Source organism: Fringilla coelebs (genome assembly GCF_963513975.1).
Source record: "Fringilla coelebs genome assembly, chromosome: 21".
Lineage (NCBI taxonomy): Eukaryota > Metazoa > Chordata > Aves > Passeriformes > Fringillidae > Fringilla > Fringilla coelebs.
Window position 1 is genome coordinate 11,041,512 of NC_140047.1, and position 19,032 is coordinate 11,060,543.

At 46.3% G+C, this 19,032-nt stretch overlaps 1 protein-coding gene across 1 annotated transcript in view; it reads left to right on the forward strand.

The window, feature by feature from the left end:
• Positions 1-19,032, forward strand: part of CRB2 (crumbs cell polarity complex component 2) — a gene marked incomplete at its 5' end in the record, with an annotated part of 29,796 nt that overhangs the window by 1,618 nt on the left and 9,146 nt on the right. The window contains 5 exons of the mRNA XM_084219697.1: positions 7,123-7,821; positions 9,527-9,722; positions 10,138-10,277; positions 10,739-10,921; positions 11,802-11,915. Coding sequence (XP_084075823.1) covers positions 7,123-7,821; positions 9,527-9,722; positions 10,138-10,277; positions 10,739-10,921; positions 11,802-11,915 — 1,332 coding nt within the window. The remainder of the gene's footprint in view (positions 1-7,122; positions 7,822-9,526; positions 9,723-10,137; positions 10,278-10,738; positions 10,922-11,801; positions 11,916-19,032) is intronic.

Below are 19,032 nucleotides of genomic sequence, written 5' to 3' on the forward strand. Positions count from 1 at the left end.
TGAGTGCAGGTGGACGACTCTTCTTGCTGGAGCCAGCAGAGCTCGAGGGAAGTGCTGATTTTCATAGTCTTTTTCACCTACTCCTATTTTGCAAGGGGAATTCTGCCAGATTTTAACTGGAGTGAATAGTGCTATTTAGGTAGCACTTGCAAGTTTTTAAGGCCATAAAGAAATGTCTTTTCTTGCCCTTAGAAACCATATCAGGACTTCTTTTATTTCTAATTGACTGAGTCTAAATGTCATTGAAGCAGAGATTGCCTAAGCTACTTGTTCAAAATTTTTGTGGAAATTCTGAGAATGCAGTTGGCCTGGTGCAATCTGTACCCATCAGAGCATCCTCCAGGCAGATCCTCACAATCTCCCTTGTTTAAAAGAAACCCCGGGGAGGGCAACGGTGCAGGCTCTGCCTGTGACTCCCCTTTTACTGCTGCTGCCTGTGTAATGGGAACACAATAGAATAGCTCCCAGCTAATACCTTGTCTTTAAAAGAGAGGGCAGAAGGAGTGTCTTCTCACTTCTGTTCCCACAGCTCCAGCCATCAGCAGGCACGTACCTTTTGCCTGGAAGATGCTTTGGACGCCTGCTGAGGGAGAGCATGTGCAAGACAAGCCTTTTTTGCTATCAGCTCTAATGCCAGCTCTTGAGATTAGCTCGGACATAGGGACAGTTTAAGGCTTACTTCAAAACTGGGGAACAAACAGAACCTATCTTCCCAGCTGTTTTGTTTATTGTCAGTATATTTAAATAAGAATTGGAAATTAAAGCCTGTGACTCACTCTGGTGAACTGAATACACAGGAAAGTCCCTGTCCCAGTGTTTGATCTGTGGAAATGGCTGAGAGATCAGAGAATGTGTGAAACATGAAGGTCAGCTTGGAGGAGTGTTCATTAAGGGAAAATACTGGGGTGTCCTGAGCACAGGAGATCAGAGAATTATGGTGGCAATATATTCAATGCTGTCACAAACCAGGGATTCACAGCTCCTCTCTTCTTCCCAGTTCTAAAAGCTTGATAATAGGAGTTACACCTCCAAATTTGCACAAAACCAGTGAGCAGATAATGAACACAAGGGAGCTGGCTTCTTGTTCTGTGGTAAGAATGAGTTCAATTCCCTGAGGTGGTATTTCTGACTAATGCTGTTAATGCCTTGGGCCATGATGTTGGCACTGCTGGGCCCTGTGGATTGGTGCCCACTGTTTGGCACCTTTTAGCAATTCACTGGGCAAGCTGGGGGGGGCAGAGAGCCAGGAATCACCATTCTCCTTCTTTGAGGAGGTAAATATTCTGCATATTTCACAAGAAGAACCTGAGCCACACTTCTGGTGCCCGAATGAATGAAAGTCTAGGTCTAGGCCTTCGTAAATTCTATATAAATATTTTACGCCAGTAGACTGTGTACATATATCTGGCATGAAAACTCTGTCACACCAAAAACCTCATGTGCAAATGTGATGTGGAATTTGTTGATCTCAAGTAACAAAGAGAAACAATGTCAGAAGCAGTCTGAGAAGTGATGGGCACATCATATCTGGGTAAAACTGTAATCTGGTCTGTGTGCAGGGATGTGAGGAGATGCCTTGAAGTTGGTATCCAAGGTGGTATTTGGCTGAGACACTGGGCTTGTGTGTTAAATCTACCAAAACTCTCCAAGAGACATCAAAGTCATAAATAGTGAGGCTCTTTTAAAACTGACTTTTCCAAAAGGCACTCTTGGCATTGCTGGGGTCCCTGGCATTTTGTCAGGCCATTTATTCAGTATTGTCTTAGAAGTACTGCCTGCTGATTGCCAACACTGCTTTTGGATTAGCTAATCTTTATTTTCAGGGTTTGTGGTCTTTGGTCATAGTGCCATGTCCTGCTTCACATAAATTATCAGATCTGATAAGATGATAACCTGAGACAATAACAATAATGTTTTGTTTCAACCAGCAGATATATCTCAGAATCCTTTCTGCCATTTAAAAAATGGGAAGGAGGATCTTGACTCTGGGCCCCTGAAGCCACCTGAAGAGGCCTTGTACCCTGAGGAGGTTCTTCTTTCTGAAGAAGAATTTGGTTTTATCCTTCCGTTCTCTTCCATAGCTGTCCTTCCAAAGTGAGCAGGGGTGGGGAAGAGAGGGTGGATATAAAAGCCCCTTTTCAAGCCTGTCCATTTCCCTTTCTGGTTGTGTGGATCCTGGGAACAGGCCAAAGTGTGTCCCCTTTCACTAATCCTTTACACTGACCAGGATAGGGAAAGATCAGCAGAGGTCAGCAGGGATTTACTAATATAAGCACATGCCTTCCTGTTGTCATGGAGACCTAACTCTCCATTCCTTTCTTCAGAGTTTATTTTGTAGTTGTGTTGCTCTGGGTTCCTTCTGGTGGAAGGGTTCCCTTTCTACCCTTGGCCTCAGGATCATTCTCCAGTGGGAGGTTTGCTGGGATGAGCAGCAGGAGCACAGCCTGACTGATGAGAATTGCCCCAGGCTGGGCTTTGACCAGACATGGTTTTGGAAACTGGATATCCCTCAAGCTCTGTGATTGTTGTGGTGCTGCTGGGACCTGTGGTGCTCTGGGAATCCTGCTCTTCTCACCCCTTGGTTGTAAACTGGGTTTTATTCAGTTGCTGTAGTGAGTAGGACAGGTGAAAAACATCTGAAGGAAGCTTCTTTCCACTTGAGGTGGATCCGGCTTGTCCGAGCTCATATTCAGTTTTTTGCTAGGCCAGGAAATAACATTCTGGCAGCCTGACTCTTGAGGGAGCTGTGTCAATGGTTGTGAGCATTTTGTGCACAGGTGATGGTACATTTTCATTTTTCACCCAGTGCAGGGCATGTGCATGGACAGGTATTCGGGGATGGGGATTTCCAGCAGGTACCACTGCCTCTGCTCAGATTTTTTTTCTGTCCTTCAGTACAAAGGAAACTGTGTGCTGAGAACCCCAGTGCTGCCTCTTCCCTGCTGGAATTTTAGGTGATCAGCAAGACACCTTTAAGGTAGTTATCAGTGCAGCACTGAGCAGCTTCCACAAGGTCAGGAGCATCTGTAGATTGACAACATCCATCCTCTATCAGTTACCCAAGACAAACTTGTGCAAAGCAAATCCCCAAAATAGAAGCCAGTGAGTAATGCTAAAGCAGCATCTCCAATCACAGAGGTAATTGCCTAACTTCTCATTAATTTCTGATTTTTTGTAGTCAAAAAACTTATAGTTCAGGTGTGAAGTATATGATTATTAAAGTTAATTATTAAAACAGAGCCTGGTAATGCAGCTTGTTTGCCTTAAAAGTGTTACAAAAGGTCACAAACTTCATCCTTTGGGGAAAATCTTTGTCAGCTACCTTTAAAGTGTAAAACCAGCCCTGTCCTGACAGAGCTCAATGAATGCTTTATATGGGACTCTGGTAGCCTTTGAAGTTCCTCCTAATCCACCCCTAAATGCCTGGAACTATTCTTCAAAGGAGCTGTGGTCTCCTCCAGTTTCTATTCAGCACAGGCAGGATGGTATGACTGCAATACACTTCTGGGGTTTTTTCCCTTACAAATATCACTAACTTATATTTTTCTTGTGAAACATAAAGGAAAACTTGTGAATGTCATTGTTAATCCAGCAACAACTACTTCGATGAAAAACTATAAACTCTTGTCATTCAGTGATTTCCTTGACCTGATTTTAACAGTGCTCATGAAACAGCATAGTCTGAACTACATGTTTTCATGGTTGTTATATTGTGCAGCAGGAAAAGCAAATTTATTCATTTTTCTTATTAGTGTTTGGTGCATATTCATGTGCTACTCACATTCATATATTAATCTATTCCAAAACTGAGAGCAGTAAGTGTATGCTCTAGGACTGATGGTTGAAAAGAATAAAAACATCAGATGTGCTCTTTGTCAAGCCAGATGTTCAGCACTGCCATGGAAGGAGTGTTAGGGTTAGAATACATTCACACAGGGCCATGCTTTGTCCTTGGGAAATATTCCATATTAGTACAGGCATGCTGGATACTGTGTGATACAGGCAGGGGACTGTGTGATGCACTTTGGGGTTTGTGCTGTTAGGACTCCACTGAGTCTGTCAAACACGGGGGGGATTTTCTGCCAGCTGCAGTTCACAGAATAATTTGCAGTTATTTAGATAAGTTGCATTTCTTGTGATTTACACTGCATTGTCCTCAGCCTGCTCCATGCATGCCCTGTGAGCAGCACTGTGTTACTTCAGGATATCTGTTCCAGAAAAGGAATATTTTCCTCCAAAATGCTGTCCTGCTGAAGTACATGTATTAACCATATATTAATAGAAAGCTATTGTTCATGGTCACAGTGAGTTTTGAGCAAACCAGAGTTCTCCCTGTTCCTTCACTGCTGTCTTTGGTAGCCAGGAAGGCCTTTGCACTTATTAGGGAAGCTTTGTGTTGTCTGTGGTTGTGCTATATGATAGACCAAACCAGAAAAGGTACAAAAAGGTGTGTCTGTTGTGAAAGAAGTTTGGGAAAGGCAAGAAATTGCAAAGGGCTTTGATGTTTAGCTTTATTTGCAAAAAAGCATTTTGCCCGTGTTCTTCTCATGGAAGCAGAAAGCCACACATGAGCTTTGGCAGTGACTCAGCCTGGCTATGCCAGCAGTGCCTGGGGATTCTGTGGAAATGGGAATTTCTTTGCAGATGGAGTGTGCTGCAGCTCCTTCCCAACATGCACCAGACTCCTTTTTTGTCCCAACTGTGCTCCTGGCCTCTGGAAGGTGCAGGCAGGGGCGGTTACTCATTAAGCCTACAAAGGCTCATATCTCCTGCCTAGTAAAGCTCTTTTGCAAATAGTTTCCTGGGCTTCCACTCTAATTGCCACAGAGATTCCAGGCAGATTCCGTCATCCTTGTTTTCTGCCTGACTGGGAATCTGAGAATAAAAGGGTTGATGGCAGAATAATGGGATTGCTGGACAGTGCAGGGCTCAGCAGCTCTCCCCAGCATCACATGAGAGAGGAAGGGAGGGGTGGGCCATGGAGATGATGCTGGGAAGAGAAAGGGCTGCTTAAATCCCTGAGTACCCTCCCTCCCCCTGCAGCACTGCCTCTTAAAAGAAGACTTAGAAACACTACAGTCTTTGGTGGGAGGAATTTGGGGGAGGTCAGGGCAGGGGCAGGCTTTTGTAAACCAAAGTCTCCTATAAATCCCTTTCAGGTCCTGAAGTCGGTGTCTCCACCTTCAGGTACAAAGAGCCTGAGGAGCTGATGGGGCAGAGTTGATAGAGCACCACTGACACAGATTAACTACCAGGGGTGGATAAGGTGCGCCAGAGCAAGGCAAACGTGCCCAAAACTGGGCCAGGATAATGCTGGCACCAGTGAGAGGTCAGCTGGGGAGCGGTGCTGAGGTGTGTGATCCTGGCCAGTCCTTAGCATGGAGCATGGCAGGGTAAAGCAACATTCCTCAGGGAGCAGGGGAGGCTGAGGGAGCTGCAGGGATTTGGGATCCTGCTCTCTCTCCACCTGCAGCTTTGTGGGGTTTACAGAGACTGAGGCCTGTCACTGCCTGGGCCACAGCTACATAGAGAGGGCAGCAGGAAGGGTGAAGAGCTGCTTGCCCAAAGGCTTCGAGTGATGGCTTGACTTCCAGCACCAGGGATTATCTCACCAGTAGCAATTTCTCAGGAGCATTTGCTCCTTCATGAGCTTCATTTCTGCTTTGAGACCATTTTTCATAGACATTTTCCAAACATCTGCTATATAGTTGTTTGCAGAGTTACTTCCAAGTCTGGATGTTTCATAACAGTTATACAGGAATCAGGCTGGGATATCTCTGCCACACAGCTTCTCTTATTTTTCTTGGAAAAGCTCTGCCCTCAGAAGGCCACAGTGGGATGAGGTGCTAATGACTGCTGCCTTTGTGGAAGGCAAAGTTCTCTGTTTCCACTGCCTTTGTCCCTTTATTTAATTTTTGGTTGGTTTTGGTTTATGTCTTTTGGAAAGTGCTTAATTGTGGCATTGAATCCAGGACATATATCCTAATTCTAACATAAAGGCCGTTATCTCCTGTCCCCTGGGCTGTCCTGCCCTTTGGCCAATCTGCCCCTTGTTTTACAAAGTAAATTTCAAATTTCTTTTGGAAAAGAAATGAGGATTCCTCCTTTTGTTCCATTCTGCTCCATTTGAAATATCTATGTTGAACTTTTTTTTTAAATATCGTGTATCCTACTTAATCTCATTTATATGAACTAAATTTGCAGTTCAGTGGGCACGTCCCATCACATTTCCGGGTGGCGGAGTTGCTTAATGGGGCAAGAGCCTTTTAAACCCTGCCTTTGAGGGGACAGCAAGGCATTGTGGCTCGGTGTGAATTAGCTGATCACATCCAAATGCTCCCAGATTTAGGGAAATCTGGTCTCAACATTAGTTCCTGGTTATCTGGTTGTTAGACTTGGTGTTTTGGCTCAGCAGGTACTGATCCAAAATGCATCAGCACAGTGATCTCAGCAGTCTCTGCTCTTCCTTGCTAAAAACGTCCTACTGTGTAAATTTACATGTCTAACATGAGGAGAGGGTGAGGGTCAGTGGTTATCAACCTGAGCTGCCTGATGTAATCAGAGACTCTGTGAAATGTGCCCCTTTGGATTTTGCCTTGGGTTATTTATGGGAGCATCTTCAAATCACTTCTGAATTTGCTGAGAAAAAATTGTATCCCCAGAAGGAGCAGCTGGGACATCCAGAGCTGCAGCCAATACCTGAACTCATCCTGCCTCTCTGGATTTCCAGGCACAAATGCTGTGCCCTGCCAGTGAAAGGGGTCATGGAATTTTACAAGTTAATCTTGTGAATGGATTTAAGGTGATATGTGTCACTGCTCTCAAAGTGACTCATGGATGAATAAGCACAAGTAAAATAGTTGGTTTGTGAGTGTCTCCTAAAAAATCAGGTAATTGGTTACCCAAATTGGCAAGAGATTCTTGATGCTCCCAAATGAAGGGCTGTTGTCTGCTTTATAGTAAATGTTTGATTCTCCAGTAGCATCCTCATCTCCTGGCTAGTGCAGCCCTGTGGAGTGTGGAATTTAGCTGGGCAGTCTCCAAGCTGTACGTGGGGATTGGCAGAACTTTTTTCTTTAGAGCTGCAACTAATGACTTACAAAAAGTCTCTTTTCTCATCAGGAACTTCATACTCTGAAAATGACAGTGGCTGTTCCTCCTCCCCATGTGAGAATGGGGGGAGCTGTAAGGATTTGGAAGTGGGTTACCAGTGCACGTGCCCTGTGGAGCCTGTAGCTTACACGGGCATAAACTGTGAACTCCTCTATGATGCTTGCATTGAACACGGCTGTCCTGCCCACATGACGTGCACCCGGACTCCAGGACTCCTGCAGTATGACTGTGTGTGCACAGCTGGCCCTGCAGGTGCTGCCTGTGACAGCGTTGATGAGTGCGAGAGCAGCCCCTGCACAGACCCTCGATTCGAATGCGTGGATAGCCCAACTGGATACACCTGTAGATGCCAGCCGGGCCCCGCTGGAGAAGGCTGCCAGGCAGAAAGCTCCGTGTGCTCCAGCCACCCCTGCCTGAACAACGGCACGTGCGTGGCGGCTCCGGGCGGGTACCGCTGCCTCTGCCGGCCCGGCTTCAGCGGGGCCACCTGCGGGGACGACATCGACGAGTGCGCGTCGGGGCCCTGCAGGAACGGGGCCATCTGCAGGGACAGCGCGGGCGAGTACAGCTGCTTCTGTGTGCCCGGCTTCCAGGGCTCCAACTGCGAGATCGACATCGACGAGTGCGCGTCCCGGCCCTGCCGCAACCACGGCACCTGCCTCAACCACATGGACCACTACGAGTGCCAGTGCGCGCCCGGCTATGCAGGTACGGCCGGCCCGCCCTGCCGCCGCGGGCCTCCGGGGCTCGGGAGCTGCCTCGCTGCCTCGCTGGGGCTCTGTATTCCCGCAGCGGCTGGGGGTGGCAGTGAGTAATGCTCTAGGGCTGCTGGCAGCAGCTTCCAGGCAGTGCTTGAGGCCTTGAATTCCATGTGTGGTGTAGGTGTTGAGAGACAGGGATCCAAGAGTGGACTGTCTGAGACTGGACACAGGTATAGGCACAAAGTAGCTGTGATTAGTTCTCAGCATAAAATTAAGGGAGATTACATAAAAAGATATTTATCACCAGGAAATGGATGCTTAGAGGTATAGCTTAGCTCTGATGATCTGGCGTGTAGTTCCTTATCCTGTCCAGCAGGATTTTTTCCAAGGGAAGTGGTCGTCTTTTGGAAAAAAGTGTTTTTAGCTGGAGCTTTCCAATTCTTTCATGCCTGGCAAATGTTTATTTAGCATATGATTTAAGTGTTTCTCTTTTGTGCATCTGTGTTAATGGTGACTCAGAGAGGAATCCACACCTGTGAGTTATCTGTGAGGGAGGCAGTGGGGGCCTCTCTTTCCCCCAAGCCCTGCTTATCAGAGTGGAAAGGGGTGGAATGTGTCCATCTCTGCCTGGTACCACCTCGCACATGAACTTTCTCACCCTTCCTCCTGTTCACAGAGGAAAGTGTTTAAGGAGTTGAGTTGCTGTGAAGGAATGCTGCTGATTACCATTGGAATGAGGAGAAGTTACAACATTAGGAATGTAGTCCCTGATGCTGACTCACTCTCTGATAAAAACGAAGAGAGATGAAGGAGAAGCAAGACAGATTTTTTTATGTGGGCCCTAAGGTTGCTGGTGATTTTGAGTATCAAGCATAATTCTGTCTTTGCGAATCAGTTTCTTTTTTTATCTTTATGCTGAATCCTCAATTCAGGATTGTGGGATTCCCTGCCAAAGGAGCGATAAAGTGACCCAGGCAGCTGGAGGAGTTTGTTGTGCTTCAAGTTATTCTGATGTCAGTCATGAGGCTTAGCCTTGGGATTTAATTCTTCATCCAGAGGTTTGAGCACCATTGGCTGGCAAGGCCAGGTCGTTTCCTGGTGCTTGCAGCTGGAATTTGGGTGAAGGAAGTTTTGTGTGGGTATTGAGGGGTTTGAACCAGATTAGGGGGCCCACATTCCGCCAGGATTAGGATGGCCATGCCCACTCTGTGGAGGAGTGCCCCAAGGAGGGCAGATTAGATGGATTGATAGGTGCCACTGAAATGAGTGAGGTTTGGAGGTGATGCCAGGCCACAGGCCGCTCAAAGAGGTGGAATATGGATTAGATAATTGCATAGAAATCTTCCATGAGGACTTGTTCTGTCAGGGAGGTTGGGACTTTGTACCAAACAAGGTGTTACTTGCTGTGACCAGTAGTGGAGCTAACATTGTATTTCTAATAGCATTTCCCAATAAAATCACTTCCTAACATCAGGGTTTTTGCACTACTTAAGTGCTTTTTTTCCTGGGTATCACAAAGCAAGATATAAACAATTGAAATAAATGGAATTTATTTTCAGAGAAGCAGATAGAGATTACTCTGGTAGCCAGCTGGGGTTGATAACTGATGACATAACAAGACAACTCATGCGATTTAATCTCACAATTCCAGGCGGGACTTATACACTTCTGTGGATTTGTAACACAGATATTTTTCTGTTTTTTTAACAAAGGTGTGAACTGTGATACTGAAATAGATGAATGTGCTTCAGACCCTTGCCAGAACGGGGCCCTGTGCAATGATCATGTTGGGTTCTACACCTGTACCTGTGCACCAGGTTATCGAGGAACCCGGTGCGAGGTGGACATCAATGAGTGTGAGAGCCAGCCATGCCAGAGCAATGGGACGTGTCATGACCTCATTAACAGGTGAGAAACCAGTGGTGGGGGGCAATTAGACACCAGGACTGATCTAAAGGTCTACTCAGTGTGGCCTGTGAAAATCAGAGTAGAAAGCTGTGGGGGGGAATTGGATTTAGTGTTTTGTACATTGAGTGGCAGTAACAATGATATGTGGCAATAAGGGGAAAGCCCCCTCCCAGCAGCAGAACTCCAGGGGTGCTTAAAGGAAGGGAGGAACAAACACAGAGCAGTGGTTTGCAGAGCATGAACAGCACAGGGAACTGCTGAGAACATACCTGTGTGTCTGAATTTACCTTTCCATGGGTAAGGTGCGAGTACAAGTGGTGTGAGCATTGACAGCTGAGCTCTTTGGCTCATTCCTCACCTGGGGCTCTGCTGTCCAAGGCTGAGCTGATGCCTTGCTCTGTTTGGTGCCCCACAGCTATCGTTGTGACTGCAGTGACACCGGCTTCGAGGGGACCCACTGCGAGCTGGACATCCTGGAGTGTGCCTCTGACCCCTGCCACAACAGTGCCACGTGCCTGGAGGGAATCAAGGGCTACAGCTGTGCCTGCTGGCCAGGTGGGCTGGGGCCTCTCTGCTCGTGTGGTGTGCGGGCACACGGCCGTGGCCATGGACAGCACACGCTTGATTGCTGTGTTGGAGAAGTAGAGAATTAATGACCATACTGCATGCCCCCTTGTGAGTTTTCATTGTCTGGAACAGTGATGCTGCACTGCTGCCCTTTACAGTCATCCCAAAATCCAGCTGACCTGCAAAAATCACCCCAATTCCCCACCATAAAGTTTTCTTTCTGTTTTCTGACATTTTCCATCATGAGTTCCTCTAGCATGAGGTGATGCTTTCTTGTAAATTGATGATTATGGTTCCTGTATTTGACATAGGGGAGAAATTGAAGGGCCCAGGAACTGTCTGCTAGATGAGATTTGGGGGTCTTATTCCCTCCTTTGAGTCAACCACAGCATTTGGGAGCTGAGCTCCAGTGAAGTTGTGCAGATGCTGACAGCAGTGTCTCATGGCAGGTTACACTGGGCAGCACTGTGAGGAGGATGTGGATGAGTGTGTGACAGAGCCCTGTCACAACGGTGGCCTGTGCCTGGAGCGCTCCAACCCAGCCCATTACGGGACACAGCCCCACTTCCCCAGCAACTTCAGCTACAGCCAAGCAGCTGGGTTCCTGTGCCAGTGCCAGCCAGGCTTTACAGGTGAGCTGCACAGCAGATGTTCATCCTGTCTGCACTGGGTGGTGCTGCTGTTTGAGGAGATGGGCGATGTTATATCTGCAACAGAAATCTCCTAAGGACTGGTACTTCTGGAGGGCTGGCAGCCTGATGCATCAGGAATGTGCTTCTGTTCCCATTACAGACAGCTGAATGTCATTCCCTGTCCAAGACTGTCTCCAGGCTGAGGCAACAGCCTGTGCACTTCCCCATGCTGCCATGAATGCCTTCTGGCTATGCAGGTGCCATGGTGTTTTCCTTTGTCAGTCTCTCATGCATATGGCAGGATTCTTCCCTAGGGACATCTCTGAAATTCCTCATCAGAGGAAGCTAATTCCCTGGAGTCACAGATTACTATTCTAGGTGTTCTCTTGGTGAGACTACTCTCATGGCAGCAACTGTATAATCCAGGTGGGACAAGAGGAGTTTCTTGGTATGGAGCTCTTGGAACTAGAAGCTCTGTGGATGTTCCACTGAAATATCACCCTTTCCATGGATTGGCGAGACGTGTAAAATGCTGGATTTAATAGCTAAGGAAATTCCCTAGTGGGAAGGCATAAACAATAATACTTTATTATTTTATGAGAGAAATATGAGTGTTTGGTCCACTGTTGCACAGATGGGAATGGTTCAGAAGTTCTAATCTTGCCAGTGTTTGGAAAATCATTTCATACTTCATTGGCCCCCATTGTTCCGTGCTGGTGTTTGTGTGCCAGTGCCTGCAGAGACATGCTAGACTTCAAGGAATTATTTTCCATTTTTAGGTTAAAGAAAAGAAGTGCAAAACTTAAGACTGCAGTTGTCATTTTTGTTTCAGTGCTGCACAAGTGCACTTCTGAGGTGTGTTTGTGTTTTCACTTTCCAGGGGACACCTGCTTTACCAACATTGATGAGTGTGAGTCCCAGCCCTGCCAGAATGGAGGGCTCTGCCAGGACCTGGTGAATGGCTTCCTCTGTCAGTGCCCACCTGGTTATTCAGGTAACCTGGGGAAGGGGTGGCTGGAATCAGAGCCTTCTGCTTGGCTAATGCTGAACTGCTGCATTACTGCCTGGCTGCAGGATTCCAGGATGAGAGGGCAGGACCGAGCTGGACTGGGTGTGTGCTGCAGGATGTCTGCAGTTCAGGGTCCAAAGCTGTGTGAATGTAGGCAAGTAAGTTGATAGACCATGAACGAGATTTGGAGACATAGGATCAACTGCACAGAGTCTAAGATTAGAGTATCCAGGACATCTGTATCCTGGTGAAAGTTACCTGGGAGAACTGTGGGGGTTTCTATAGATGCATGAAATATATAGAAAACCAGCCTTTAAATAAAAGAAGGGATGTTTAGCGTTCTAAGTGTCACAGATTGGCTCACCAGCACATTAGCATCTGTAAAACATCTCCATTCACTAACACCCTGGGATGATAAGAGCCAGCTATCTTTGGCTGAAAGCAGCGATCTGCTATGTTAGGAGGTCAAAAGGTCTTTGTGATGTGAGCAAAGGAAGCCTTCTCTGTTTACAAGGGAATGAGGAGTCTGGATTCTTCCCCACATGCCCTGCCTGACCCTAAGGGTTCAGTTTGCTGGTTGAGAATCTGCGAGATGGTGAATGTTAGCCCTGTTGGGAAGGTCCTGTGCTAACTGGTACTAAACCTCATCTTCCTTTAAAATATTCGTTCTCAATCTGCTTCATCTTTAAATTCCACATGTGTTGGGCAGTTTAACACCAGAATAGTTTATAAGAAACATGATCCCAGCACAATCCTGGATTTCTGGATTTTAGATGAGAGTAAGTTCTCCACAGTGTTACCAGGCTGCCATCTCGTGGGAAAAAGAAACACTTGAAGCCCGAAGAAAACCCTGTCCCTTAAGTTGCAACAGCAGGTAACAACATTCCAGAGACTCTCTCAGGCCTTTATGGCATGGGAAAATTTTCTGGTTTCCTTCTGTGGTTACAGTGGTTGAGCTGTGTTGGTTTAATTCTGTCCAGCTCTTTCCTGGGAAGAGAACATTCCCAGAACATAAAATCAGCTTCTAGTTAACACCTTCTGTAACTGGGCTGAATTATTTGTGGGGTTTTCTGGCCTATCTCATTTGCTAATTTAGGCCAGATCAAGAAAAATTTGCTTTTGTAGATAAGGCCTTTGAAAATGAGCTTTCATCTAAGCTCGTTATCTCTGCTTTCTGGGGCAGTTACAATGCTCTACTCTGAACTGAGATCTTGTCCAAAGAGGTGGTTTAAAGTCTATCCTTCTTGTCAGAATTCCCACTCACATCTTTGCCCTGTTCTCTTTTCCTCCTGCAGTGCCCCAGCACCCACAGAGAGCTCAGAATTTCATTGTACTTTGCCAAACTGTGGATCTGTTTAATCCTTTCCAATTCTTAGCGTGCTCATGGGCAGAAAAGCTGACAGACCCATGGGCTGATGGGCAGAGGAGTGCTAGAGTTCATTCTGTTGCATCAAATTTGGGTTCATTAGTACTTGAAGGGGATTAGAAGCAGGTTGCTCTTCTGGATATGATTTTGGTAAAGGACTTTGTCTCAGCTGGGGTAGTTCTGACACATCAACCCAGCAAAAGGCTGGGAGCAGTCTGTGAGATCAGTGAGTGCGTGTGGAGGCGTGAAGCTGACAGGGAAATAATAGCAATTAATCTCCCCTCCTTTGTCAATTAATCCCAGTACAGTCATGCTGGGTAAACAGCTTATTACTTCATATTAGGATCACAGAACAACTTTGTGAAGCTTCCCATAATGTTTCTCTTCAAAACACATTTCTGTGGCAGCTTAGATCTGCCATGAACTTGGGTTTAAGCTGCCTCCGCTGATTAAAGTGAACTTGCTACTCTGATGAAGAATGCTTTCTTGGGGCGGCAGGGGTTCCTTCTGTGTGTTTGCTTCTTCAGTCTGAGGAATTTGGGGAGTGTTGGGATAACAATGCAAGTCAGGAGAAATTCCTTCTTTGCAAATTAACTGCTTCAGTGCTTTCAGTGTATTGCAGGCAGATGAACCTTCTCTCTGAAATGCAGTTGTTGCAAAAGTGGTGCCTGATTCCTGAGAGAACAACCTAACAGATCCTGAAGAGTCTCTTCAGCACATGGTTTGTGCTTTAGCAGAGGATATAGGTACCCTGAGAGGATACGAGAAGTACAAATCAAAAGATTGCATGGGTACTAAATGAGGTGCGAAGGAGAGGGAATCTTGCATGCTCTTGGAAATTATGTCAACTGTGGTCAAGAGACAAAGCATATTAGGAAAAGTCTGTCTTTTAGGGGAAAAGAAATCAGACAAAATGAATTCTGAATTAATTTTTTTTTCAGAAATGGTTTCAGTCCATCAGGTATTTATTAGGCAATAGGTTAGGCCAGGACGAGAAAAAGACAGGCACCTCCATTTGACATGGACACTGACTTTTAACCTGCAAAAATGTTATCACTGAAGTTTGGATCATTCATTCTTTAGAAGCTTTTAAATGGCCTAAGTGCTCCCACTGGAGCTAAAGCTGTGCTCAGGCAGAAGAGGCTGTGTCCTGCAGCAGGCACTGTGGCACTGGCAGCCCCTGCCATCGCAGCCATCCAGCCCGAGGCACTGGCACCTTGTGATCATGGGAACATTCTGAGTTCTTCTGCAGGTGGCTGAGGAACAGTTCTCCTTTCATGAGAAATCAGAAGGTGATGGGTGTGAATGTGTCCCAGTGTAATTGGAGAGCTTATTGACCATCTCACTTTGTTCAGCCATAATGTCTTGTCTCCTTAAAGAAGTAGAAACCTTCTGTGCAACAGCTATAAATGGTGACTCTGTAAAGGTGCCAGCCCAGATCAAATGGGCTTGAATTCCTGGGTCATGGGTCAGGAAATAAATGGGAGATGCTTCTTCCTTCTAACCACCTTTGGATAGATGTAATTTTTTTGTGCAGGTATTTCTTAAGTCAGATTTGTTTTAGAGACAGAGCCTCTAGAGCAAGGGCAGCTAAAAGGTTAAGATAGTAAAGAGATTAGAGGCCTGTTCCACCTTCAACCAAATCCCTTTTGGTAAATATAGCTGAAGGGAGCTAGGCAGCACTTGGTGAGGCTCCCCCCCTTCCCTTCCGCTCCACGTTTCTTCTCCCTGCTGGATCACAGCTCCATGTTAATCAGACCTTTTGACTTCCCTGTCATCTGACCAGAAGGCTGCGAGTGCTGCAGTCCAGAGCCTGCTTGTGCCTGGTGCCAGGTGAGAGCAGAATCTGTGCTGGGTGCATTGGGGTGCGATGGATTTCTAGGCAGTAGTGTCCAGATAGACTCTGTGTGTGTTTATGGAGATAAATGTGTGGGTGCATAAACAAAAACAGGCACCTTTTTGAAGACATTGAATGTTCTGCAGTCTTCACAGTTGTTACACTTTATTGTTGCAGTAGTGGCTGAATGTGCACAACTGCCTGTTTGTTTTCTCCTGAGCAATAGCAGAAGGGTCAGAGTAGCTAACAGAGACAATGTTCCAAATCTGTGCTGGGATAGGTCTGTGTGTGCACAGGTCTGTAGCTATCTGAGAAGTTTTGACTCCAAACAAACACTCACCATATCCCTCCCACTTCAAGTATCTGTAAAAGTGACTGGCATGTTTGGATTGAGTAAAATTACAAAAGTGAAATGGCTAGGGGAGTTGTTGGAATGCTTTTTAAAATATCTTAGTGATACTGCTAATGGAGATTCCAGACAATGACTTGTGGGAGGTTTTGTTTGCTTGGACCTGACATTGATACAAACAGAGACTCCAAGTTTGGGGAAAGGCTCTCAGATAACATTTCTTCACAGAAATAAGAAATTTCTCTGGGTCCTTACAACACAAAAATACAACTCTGCCTCCAGAAATTTTGTAATAGGAAAATAGCTATATTAAAAAGCAAAATAAAAACAAACCCCAGATTCATAGAGGAAGAAGGAGACTGCAACAGCTAATTTAGTAAGGTGGCTAATGAGGAAAGAGAGAGTTTTGATTGTGTACTGCCGTGTCTGAACCTGTACATTCAGCATAATGCAGGGAATTTCTTTCCATCCAGTTTGGCTTCAGGGAAACAGACCATGGTCATTAAAACCTGAGACTTCTCTTAGTGAATACAGCAGAGTGGAAAGGTCTGTGCTCACAGATCACTGCAACAGGGAGAAGGAAAACTGCCTGATGGACCCTGAGTCCCTCAGTAGTGAATGTGCAGCAGGGCCCGGGTTCACTCTGCATTTGGAGCTCCCCTTGTTCCTATGGTTTAGATATTGCACAATGGTGGAAATGCAGCTTTTTGGCTTAGCCTGTGAAAAGAACATTTTGGCCTTATTCACGGACTTTGGCAGGTCCACCTGGAGCGCGGCAAGGGCAGGAGATTGTCTCCTGGCTTTGCCCTGCTGAGCTGAGGCTGTGGCACTGCTGGGCACTGCAGGAGGCAGGGAGCAGGAATATGCTGGAGCACACATTCCTGGTGTCAGCACGGACAGGGGCCAGCTGGGAGGGTCAGAGCCAGAGCTGCGCTGGATTAGACCTGGCGCAGGGCAGGGCTCTGCTCCCCCGGCTCTCCCGCTCCAATCCCTTCTCGTGGGACTGGCACCAGCGAGCGCCTGCACACACTGCCCTGGCAGCCCAGCCTTTTTTGTCATCCCTCCCCCCCTTCACCCCCATTTTTTTCCCTTTACTGTCACCAATGTGCACAAGGAGTCGGCCATGAAATCTGTGCTGATTGGCGTGATCCTGAGGGGAATTTTTCTGCTGGCAGGTAATGAGATGTGTACAGTGCTTGCAGTGTGTCCTGCCTGTGTGCGTGCCCAGGGCAGGGGGCTGGGTGTGTGATGAGTGGTGGCTGGAGGCATGAGGAGGAACCAGAATTGATTAGAAAGGAAGAACGTTTTTATTTTGAAGAGACCTAAAGTTTTGGTTTGGAAACTTTAAGGAGAGGAATTTCCTTGTTGCACGGGTCTGGCTGGCAGCTCCACAGTCCCCGTGCTGCAGTTTTGCCTTGTGGTGCAGCGTCAGAGCCTCTGAGGCACCGGGTCTGTGCCCAGGTGAGCTCTGGAGACACACAGGTGCCCCCTGGCTACTTCTGGGAAACGTTAGTTTTGCTTTTTACTGGTGTTTTTGCAGTTTTCATTTTTCCTTTATTGATTGAAAGCTGCCTTATTGAGAAGTGGGTTTTGTGGCTGTAAGTCAGGACAAACCCTTTGGTGGTCACTGCCTTCCCCAGCTCCTCCCGCCCACTCGCCCCGAGCGGCAGAGCAGGGGTTGCCATGGAAATGGCAGTAATTGTGCAAATATAATTGTGTCAGGGTCCGTTTGTTGCGGCTAATTCTCTGCCTACCCCCTCTCCCTCCCCTCCTTTTTCCTTTTGATAATCATAATACAATCCCTAATTAGGATGCAGCAGGGAAAGGTCGTTAGGAATTCAGTTGCCTTAAGGAGAGGGCAAGGCCATGCTGGCTGGGCAGCCCTGCTGAACTCCCGTGTTTCAAGGAATACCTTGTCCTTCAAGGTTTTTTGATATCTGACAGCTAAATTAGAATATTTCACTTCATTTGTGCTTATTCTTTTAACATTTTATGTATCTGTTGAAGTATATGATTCTTACACTGTATACAATGACTCTTTGCTTATTTATAGCAGCCAGTAAATCATTCCCTCCATTTAGGCAGTGGTGAGCTGTGTGGATTTAATCACACTTGCATCTACGAAACAGGACTGTTCCCACCACAGCAGTAACACTGAACGTGGGGAAGGATTTGTATTTGAATATTTGAATATACTGGAGGCTGTGAAACTCAGCCACTTCTGAGTGTTTCTGACCCAGTCCCTGTGGGTTGGTGGCTTGGGGCTGTTACCTCAGACACTGCTGAATTCACGGAATGTTTGAAATCCTTGACTCCAGATAGCAACCTTTTAGATACCACTTGTCTGATTTTCAGATAACAAGTTCCACTGCTTTGCTATTGTTAGTCTTTAACTAGATAAGGAACTCATTAAACGTTTGAAAGTCTCCTAATGATGTAATGAATCAGATTGGTTGCTTTTACTATTGAGGACTCAAATAAAAGTAAACATTTCAACTATGAAATTTAGAGCGAACAGAGGAGAGTACTACTTGTTTACAAGGAGAATAACTTGGTTTTGTTACTTGTTTTTTTTTGAACAGAGTCACATCTCCCAATTTATTTTTTTTAATAAACCCAAAAAGAGATGCCTGTGCTGCTCTTAGAAAAAACAATTAGTGTTGAACAACTTCTTTATATCTACTTCCCAGTGGGTCTACAAAGACACAACTGCCCATGTCTTGGAGAAGATTGGAATAACAGATATCTAGGAAATGATCTGTACTTTTGGAAACTGCAGTGATATAGCTCCAGATAACTGCTTAGTAAGTCTTCCAGGAAAAAAAAATTGTCATTAGCCAGATTTTTAGAACTCTTGTGCAAACTACTTCTCACCTAATTCAAACAATCAATCTAAGAAATCAAACCAGCTGCATCCCTTGGGAAAGCCTGGTGTTTAATCAGCCCCAGCCTGGGGCTGTGCACCCACCCTGGGGACTCACGTCCCACCTGGTGTGAGGCACTGGGGGCTGGGGGACAGGAACAGCCCAGGCAAGTGCTCCTGCTGCCGTGAGAGAGCTGAGACCTGCTCAGGCTGGGAATGTGGAATGGGAAAATGGGCCTCTCCTGCCTCCCAGCCTTCTCAGAAATGCAAAAATTCACGGCATCTCTCCTTTTGTTATCCAAACCAATGTTATCTTCCCCTCATTGTCTTGGTAAATATCAGCAACTCTGATCTGAAACAGCAGCATCTCTAGGATTTGGGACTGTACCAAACCTCTTTCCTTATGCAACAGCCTCTCCCCTTAAATCTGACTGCACACTTGCCTCCTGCAGCTTGGACAGCCCTCCAAGAAAACCCACCCCGTCTTCTCCCAAACTGGGATTCTCCAGGCCCAGTGATGTCCCTTATACTCTATTTATTCCAACATTCCTTCATAGCTTTGTGCTGCAATCTTAATTCTGTCCCTGCTGTTCCTTTGCTGAGCAAGCCCAACAGTAAGAGGAAGAAGGCTGTGCTGAAGATACTGTTGCTTACAGAACAGCTCTGGCACATCTGGAAAGCGCAGAA